The sequence below is a fragment of the Nicotiana attenuata genome, unplaced genomic scaffold (genome assembly GCF_001879085.1).
Source record: "Nicotiana attenuata strain UT unplaced genomic scaffold, NIATTr2, whole genome shotgun sequence".
NCBI lineage: Eukaryota > Viridiplantae > Streptophyta > Magnoliopsida > Solanales > Solanaceae > Nicotiana > Nicotiana attenuata.
The window spans coordinates 549448-557781 of record NW_017670256.1 but is presented as its reverse complement, the minus strand read 5'-3'; the positions used below and the strand labels follow the sequence as shown (position 1 = coordinate 557781).

The 8334-nt window shown below is 36.1% G+C and overlaps 1 protein-coding gene across 2 annotated transcripts; it reads right to left on the bottom strand.

Moving 5' to 3' along the window:
* Nucleotides 1-30: 30 nt before the first annotated feature.
* LOC109236806 (protein DETOXIFICATION 29-like) lies at nt 31-5464 on the bottom strand. 2 transcript variants are annotated; one of them, XM_019403036.1, is made up of 9 exons: nt 5047-5464; nt 4118-4387; nt 3676-3947; nt 3150-3236; nt 1611-1667; nt 1159-1516; nt 969-1055; nt 257-368; nt 31-116 (listed from the first exon to the last, which is right to left on the bottom strand). In XM_019403036.1, exons 1-8 carry the CDS (start codon nt 5392-5394, stop codon nt 294-296), a joined length of 1554 nt encoding a protein of 517 aa, XP_019258581.1. In that variant the 5' UTR covers nt 5395-5464; the 3' UTR covers nt 31-116; nt 257-293. The 2 variants fall into 2 exon arrangements, with proteins under 2 accessions (XP_019258581.1, XP_019258580.1); XM_019403035.1 differs by having other exon boundaries at nt 60-368.
* Nucleotides 5465-8334: the final 2870 nt, after the last annotated feature.

Sequence of the window (8334 nt, the reverse complement as noted above, 5' to 3'; positions counted from 1 at the left end):
CAATTCTCATGCATGTTTTTGATGCTTTTGTTTCCTCTAGGCTCTTCCATTACTTCGTATCCCGAAACTCATCATTCAAAGCATAATCAATCAATTCCGACAAATGGGGCATAAAGCTGTATCAAAACACTAGAAAAATTAGCTAAAAGCTAACTTATCAAGGGTCTTTTCCACTTTCAAGATATTAACACTAGTACTATTGAGCTGTTACATTGAACAATAAGCAACTTAAAATTTTCAAAATTGCTTCACATACATTTGATGAGCTTAATGCAATGACTCCAAATCGCAGTTCATTTCTCTACATCATCGGCTTTTCCATTTGATTCCCCTCCCCACATTTTTATCCTCTTTGCTGCAATAGAAGCCTGCAATTTACAAAAAGGAAAATCCAAAACTAACTGTGTTACAAACTTGGATAGACAGTGAATCCCAATATGTACCTGGGAATTAGACCCAAGTAGTTGATGGAAATGTGATGGTTGAGCCTAGTAGATATGACCGTTTTGTATAAGACGCCTAAATGTTATCTTATAAAGACAATGCTATAAATGTATTCGTCATATGTTCGTTTCTCAATAGTATGGAAATATATTTTAATAGTTTTAGACAACTACACGTTGAAATTAAAAGGATTTGGACAAGGAAATTGGGACACATTTCCCAGTCTTCTCTAAATCCTTTTTGCAAATCAAACTGGGGCAATTTGTTTTGAGTTTGGGCATGGAGGAGGGAACCGATACAATTGAATGATCACAAAGGAAGAATGGATGCATAAATAGTTTTCAGCCAGTATATTTTATTTACCCTATTTTAGTACCTTAATGATGAAAAAGAAAAAATTTACCTTATTCTTTAGGTTAATTCAACTTATTATGGATATATTATATGTAACTACCTTTATGTGATGTGTCAAGATTGTTTGATTTATCCAGCAACGCAGAAGGGATTAGTATTTTTCAAGTTACCTCTTTGTTCCAGTTGGTTTTGTAAACTATCCAAAACAAGGCGAAAGTTTGAATCACAGTTCCGCTAACCATTCCATACCAAATACCCTGACATCATAAACAAAAATGAAAATAATATGTTAAATAAAAGGACCACTCAAAACAAGAAAAAATAATTAAGTAGGTTTACAAAATGACATGTTACACTTACTTGGACACCCATATTGAGCTTATACCCTAATAGTAAACCCAGTGGAATACCAAACACATAGTAACAAGCAATATTGACATAAGCAACCAAAGCTTGCCATCCTGCTCCAATTGCCACACCAGATAGAGCTGGTTGAATATTGTTAACCACTATACAGAATGCTAGTAATGGTGTTAGCTCATAGACAAGACGCTTGACTGATTCACTCTCCGCGAATAAGGTAGGATATTGCCTTCGAAAGACGAGTAAAAAGACCGATAGAAGAAGGCCAATCAAGAATGAGGATACTACCACCACCACCACTGAAAATTTAGCCGCTCTTGGATGAGCTGCCCCAAGTTCATTTGACACTCTCACGCTGAAAATTTTGCATATTATTTTTCATGTCAGAATGTATAAGAGAACGACTCTTGTCTTACTACTAATATAGTCCTTTTCGATTTATGTCAAACCTTATAGCTGCATTGCATCCAATAGCTGCCATCACCGCCCATCCCAATATGTTCATACTGCAGTTTTTGACAACTCTTAATTCTTTAGACAAAGATGAAATAGAAGCTATTACATATACCTATAAAAATGAACTAGAAGCTATTACACGATCGTTCAATTTGCAATTGAAAGTGGAACCCCGCCCGCAGATAAGGGGCAGCTTAATAGAATAGTTGAGATAAAGTCAAATTTTAATTAGAGACCTTAAACTTGGATATAAAATCCATATATTGTTTATTCCTATTTATATTATTTGAAGTCGATCTACTGAAATGATGTGGTTATAATGAAAAGAGACAAGTTCACATCAAATGTTTGGGAAGATTAATCTGTCTTCAATGATAAGCAAGTGATTACTTAAATAGACATTAAATAATATTAAATTAGTAAGTTTTGAGGCTCCAAAAAAAGCAAGGATTTTAAGAGCTTTGGGGTTGGGCCGCCCTGCCCACAAAACAAAACTCTTTCCAAATTGAAGAAGTGAGAAAGAAAAGTCAAAAAGTTGCATCTCTTGTCCATATTATTACTCCCTCCCAATCTACGTAGCACACTAACACTATTCAAATTTCTAAGAGTTACACTTTTTGATTTTGACCATTAATTTATACATAACATTTTAAATTTTTTCAAAATAAAATTTATATTTTTTCAAACTACATAAAAATTTATTGTAAGTCAAAATAATAAACAATTGTAAATATTCAAAAAGCATATGAAAATATTGCGATAAATAAAAATCGTCTGACTCTTGAAATTAAGACATCACCATATAAATTGGGACGAAGAGAATACTTATTAGAACCAATAATGGCCGGTATTGAAAATTAAAGCAATTTGAAATATAAGTTGCTATAAAGAGAAATAATGTTCCAGATATTTTTGAAAAATAAAGAGAAAAATATAGTGTACCAAAAAGTAAGAGTGAAACATAGTGAGAGGGAGACAAAAGTAAGAGAGTGAAACATAATGAAAAGGACAAGTAATAATTTTTGTTTCTAGAGACGTACTAATCCGAGATTACAAAGATATTGAAATGTCAAATAGTCTTTTCTTGGATTGAAATAAATAAATCATTGATCATCTCATGAAACACGCCTAAAGTTAGCTTTCTCTCCGCTAATCTTAATCATTCCCTTCCATTATTTCACTATGGCGTTCTAGGAGGGAGGCCCTTTCCAAACTATAATGATAGTTTTTGACATTATAATTACTCCCACTAGTAGTGTATGACTTTTACAAGATTTTTGTCTCTAATTACTTTCCACCAACTCCAAAGGAAAGGACAAGTGACGGACCGTTGACTCAAAGTATTCTTGTCAAGCCGCCCCATTTATAAGTTTTTATCGTCTAATATACACAGCCACCAAAGTAGAATAATATAAACAATAGAAAAGGAAAATATATGACACAAATTAAATAACTATGGTAAATAATAAAGAGTTTAATGTGTTCAAAATATGGCCAGACAATAAGCATCAAGAGAGCAATTCGACACTTACCAAATGGACAAGGCATCAACAGCGACTTCTGCGTTCTTTAAATAACCAGCGAAGAGGACCAACGCCATAAAGTACCAAACTTCCAGGCTGAATATTTATTAATTAGAAGCCAAAAATCAGATCAAGATAAACATAGTGATCAGAAACAAGAGGACCACTAATTTAAAAGGTAAAACTATCTTTCCATTAAATTAAGATCCCTTAGCTGAAAACTTAGACCAAAAGCTTAATAGGTAACTACTGTATGTTTCGTATATGATGATCCGATCTTAGTATATTTTGTAACGTGTTAATGGTTACCTTAAATGGCATACGTAAATTAAATGGCATTACTATGAGAATATCTTAAAAGTTACTAAAGGTAACTAGCCATAATTATTGAAACATGTTAAAATTAAATAAAATTTCTTTTACTGGGTGGATGAATAAAAGAAAATCTTTTTCCAAATATAATAAAACCGAAAATTAGGCACCACTAAAAGCTGTTCGCAATAAAATCAAAGAAAATGGAAGGTGGATTACCCACCATAACATGACAGCTGACGCAAGAGATAATCTAACGAAGCCCCATAGATTATGGAAAGCCTTCCATGAGAAACCTGACCAAGCTTGTCCACAAGTCCCACTAAATATATATAGCAGCTGCGCCACCACTATGAACCACCACGATGAGTTCAGCACCACCGCGGCGCCGACGAGCCCCCACCCAAGTTTTAGCATAAATAACCAGCTGAAAAAAGTATGCAATACCAAAGCTATTGCTGCAATCCATGCCATGACCATAATTTTGCTCTGTGACTGTATAGTAGATTTTCGGAGCACAGACATAAATATATGTGTGAAAAATCACTAATATTCTAAATAAATATTAAATTTTGAACTCATAATTTCAAAAAGTATATATAATAAGTTCAATAAGAAGAACTTAAAAATTCAACCATCAAATTGAATCCTGAATCCACCCATACCTGCAAGAACTTGGCGATTGGAAAATTCATGGCATATGCATAAAGTTGAGGAATCATATATAGCGCCATTTTCCCTGCTTCCCGTGATATGTCCTCTGTTTGTCCGATTAATCTCAGAAATGGCGCCGCAAAAATGTACAGTACCATTAGAATTACTGCTGTTGTATTAAGAATAACCCATGATCTTTGCATGTATACTCCTAGCATGTCAATTTGTCCTGCTCCAAATGCTTGTCCACATAGTGTTTCTAACGCACTTCCCATTCCCAACTGTCCAAACAAAAGAACAAAAAAATGACCATCAATTCAAAATTCAAACAAATTAGATCAAAATATTTATAACTAAATCAAGAACATGGTTGTATAATTCCTTTCCGGTTGGGGGTTCTGATGGAAAATATTGCTGCCATTAAATTCGAAATAAAAGTGGTTTTGCTCTAGTACGTCTCTATAATTGTAAAGAAAATAAACATTGGGTCTAACTCAATCCTAAAAAAGTTAATCCACGGAGTAAGGATTAGCCCAAAATCATGTAAGAGTATAATTTCTCGTTCCCTCAACCAATGTCGAACACTTAACACACTTAGGATTGAACATTTGGTGCGGGAAGTATATATAACACAACTCAATATTGAGTGAACTAAGAATGCGAATGGGTCTCTTATACCATGTGGAAAAAAAGGTCATCATATTCCCTCAATTGACATGGACACTTGTCAAGTAAAACACTGAGAGATCTTTAGATATAAGCTTTATAGTCAAGCTCTCCCCTCTCAGGTAATAACTCAGAGATGTAAAAAAAAAAAAAAAAAAATTACAGTACATGCACGAGGTCTCATAGTCATTGTTGCCCTGTTTGTAAACCATGTGAAAAAAAAAAAAAGAAAAAAAAAAAGAGCAGAGAATTCCTAGAATAAACTTTTTTTTACCATGACACCAAAAGAGAAACCGGCGATGACCGAGTTTTCAACAGAAACGGCAGCAAGCTCAAGAGTCCCGACATGTCCAGCAAAAGTTTGAGTGACAGCACCAAGAGAGTATTGACAAAGGGATGTAAATATTGCTGGACCAGCAAGATACCATAGTTTTTTAGATTCAACAGAGAACTCTCTGAAGAAATCTCGGATTCCAGTAATAGGGGGAATATCATCGGAATCAGCAACAAAGGAAGAAGCAAAAGAAGTATGTGATAATCTGATAAGATAATTGTCACTAGCTAGGTCGGTGATTTGAGGGTCTCTAGGCGGAAGAAGGGGTTGCTTAGAGGAGTCCTCCATTGGAGGACAAAACAAAATTCGGTTCTTCGGACTCGTGGAGGTTGTTGTATGGGGATATTTATATTTATAAGGTTCAATAGATGAGTAATTGCATGAAAATTTATATATGATGTTCCACCTGCTAGGTATCAAATTTCTCCATAATAAACTATTGTACAATATATCTTGGCATATAGGGTAAAATCAGTTCTCATTAAATACTCGAATGATAGAGTGATACGTGAAGCCGGGGATAGACGAAAGAAGAAGCGAGTGGAAGCCGGGACCGAGGACAACAGCTTCGGCTGGCTTCGGGTAAATCCCGAAGGGAACATTATCAACGGGGACAAACAAAAATTTGCCACCACATGACATTCAATGAAGAATATTCCTCAGCATTAAATATACATCTGTTACAGAAAATTTTGGTATTCATAGTCTATCGTTGCATATTCATCAATGACCCTCATTATTGTCCGTTAAGAGGAGCTTGATCCTAGGACCTTGTCCCTCAGGTTTAGCTATAAATAGCTACTTCAACAGCCATCGTAGGCCGGAAAATTCTGACAAACTTATGCTACATACTATTCTAAGATAAATACAACTTTATTTTTTGTCTGATATTATTCTCACTGCTACCTTCGGAAGCCTTGCTCCCGAAACCAAGCTATCTGCTGTTTTATCTCAATTTCAATGATAAGTCTTGCATTTCTTTCAATTTATTTATTATTTTGGGATCAAATCGATTCACATGTCTATAAACCACGCCATAAATTCAATTATATCATTTTTTACGGGTAAACAATATGGAATCAACCAAGGATTTAAAACGGTATCGTGTTCGACGGCCGGGAGCCAAGTTTGGATTTCAAAAAGTGAAGAAACAAATTACTCTTGAAAACTAACACTGCCGCGCCACACGGGGGTGGCGCATGGGGTGGCACGGCAGTGCATTCTACTGTTGTCCCTCAGAAATCGCTCTCTGAACATTTCCACTAGCACACCGCGTGGGGCGGCGCGCCTGTGCAATTTTTTCAGAGTATTTTTCGGTTACGGCTTAAAAAGGGTAGTTTAATCTGGGCCCACTCCTACATGGTATAAATACACCAAAAATACGAATTTTGAAGGACTTTTGACCTACGGAAGACTAGGAGAGCTTTCGAGACTCTAAGGCACAAAGATTCATCATTCTTTCCTTAGCTCAACACCCGAGTTTGGATTGATCAATTCATGTTTTGTTATTCTTTAACTATATTTGCGATGACTTTCTCCATGATTATGGAATAGTTTACTTTAGGGTTTGATTGATATTTATGGACTTTAACTCTAGTTATTTTGCATGTATTTATTTATGGAGCTTCGAATTGTTTGCAAGTTTATTCACCAGTTTATTTAATTGGAAGAGGAATATTGTGGTCATTATCTTTGCATTATTTTGTTTGGTTTAACTCAGTGATTCTCTTAAGTAATCGAAGAGGTTGTTGAATTGTTGAATTAATCAAGTTAGAAGAATATTCAGAAGATGTTTTCCTGAAGACTAATCCATTAATGCATGCTTGCATATTTCCATAGTGCTTATATTAGTTCACCTCATAGAATTAAAATTTTATCGAGAGAGGAGTCTTGTCTACACGTTTAAATTAATCATTGAGTGAATTCGTGATAATCATTAGAAAATTAGAGTAAATTGAACTAGAGTTGAATCCCAATTAGCTATCTTGCACCTATCCTTTTGCGACCCATATTTCTCCCATTGATTAATTCGGTGTTGCTCAACTCTTGTCTGTAACGACTCGGTCGGTCGTTTTAAGAATTAACGCCCCGATCCCCTATTAACTGCTTTTTCTGTGTTTGTTTCTGCTATTTTGATTTGTCGGGATGTTTTGCTTTGAGTTTCGGAGTGTTTTGCGACACTTAGTCCCTAAAAGAGAGCTTAACCTTTAGAAATTGGACCATAGTCGGAGCAGTATGAAGACGGCCTCAGAATGGAATTTCGTCGGTTCTGTTAGCTCTGTTGGGTGATATTGGACTTAGGGGCGTGTTCGGATTCTGTTTTGGAGGACCGTAGCTTATTTAGGCTTGAAATGCCGAAAGTTGAATTTTTGAAGTTTTTGGTTCGATAGCGAGATTTTGATATCGGGGTCGTAATGGAATTCTGGAAGTTGGAGTAGCTCCGTAGTGTTGAATGTGATGTACTTACAAAATTTCAGGTCATTCGGGCGAGGTTTGATAGACCTTTTGGTCGAAAGCGTAATTTGAGAGTTTTTGGAGTTCTTAGGCTTGAATCCAATGCTAAATTGGTGTTTTGATGTTGTTTTGAGCGTTCCGAAGGTTGAAACAAGTTTTAATGATGTTTTAGGATTGGTTGGCATATTTGGTTGAGGTCCCGGAGGCCTCGGGTGTGTTTCGTATGCTTAACGGACCATTTTTGGACTTGGAGAAGGATCAGATTTTTCTAGTTTTCTGTTGCAGACTTTTCTTCATCGCGATCGCGTGAGGAGGCTCGCGATCGCGAAGGCTTAGATGAGGCAGAGGGGAATTTGTTCCATGCGATCACGGGAAAGGGAATGCAAACGCGTAGTATTGGCAGAAGTTGAATCGCGAACGCGTGGGCTACGTCGCGTTCGCGAAGAGGAAGAAGTGAGGCAGCTGAGGAGTAGAAGTTTCTCTTCGCGATCGCGTGGGAGTTTCTGCGATCGCGATTAAGGTCGCGTTTGGGTAGAACATAAAGTTCAAAATCGAGGGTTTTGAGTTCATATCACAAAATTGAATTGGGAGCTCGGTAGGAGACGAATTTTGGAAAGATTTTAGGAGGGAGTTTGCGGGTAATGATTCTTAACTCCTTTTTGCTTATAACCCATTAATTTAAACATAAATTCATCATCTAATTTTGAGTTTGGGGTGAGAAATTGGGGGGGGGGGGGGTTAGGAAAAGTTCTTAGGCTTAATTTTCGAGTTTTG

What these genes read in the sequence shown, in the direction of transcription:
- LOC109236806 (XM_019403036.1), bottom strand. Translation starts at nt 5,394, where the DNA reads ATGGAGGACTCCTCTAAGCAACCCCTTCTTCCGCCTAGAGACCCTCAA. An exon ending in GTTGATGCCTTGTCCATTTG is followed by an intron (nt 1,668 to 3,149) that starts GTAAGTGTCGAA and finishes CAAAAACTGCAG; the next exon opens with TATGAACATATTGGGATGGG. An exon ending in GGATGCAATGCAGCTATAAG is followed by an intron (nt 1,517 to 1,610) that starts GTTTGACATAAA and finishes CAAAATTTTCAG; the next exon opens with CGTGAGAGTGTCAAATGAAC.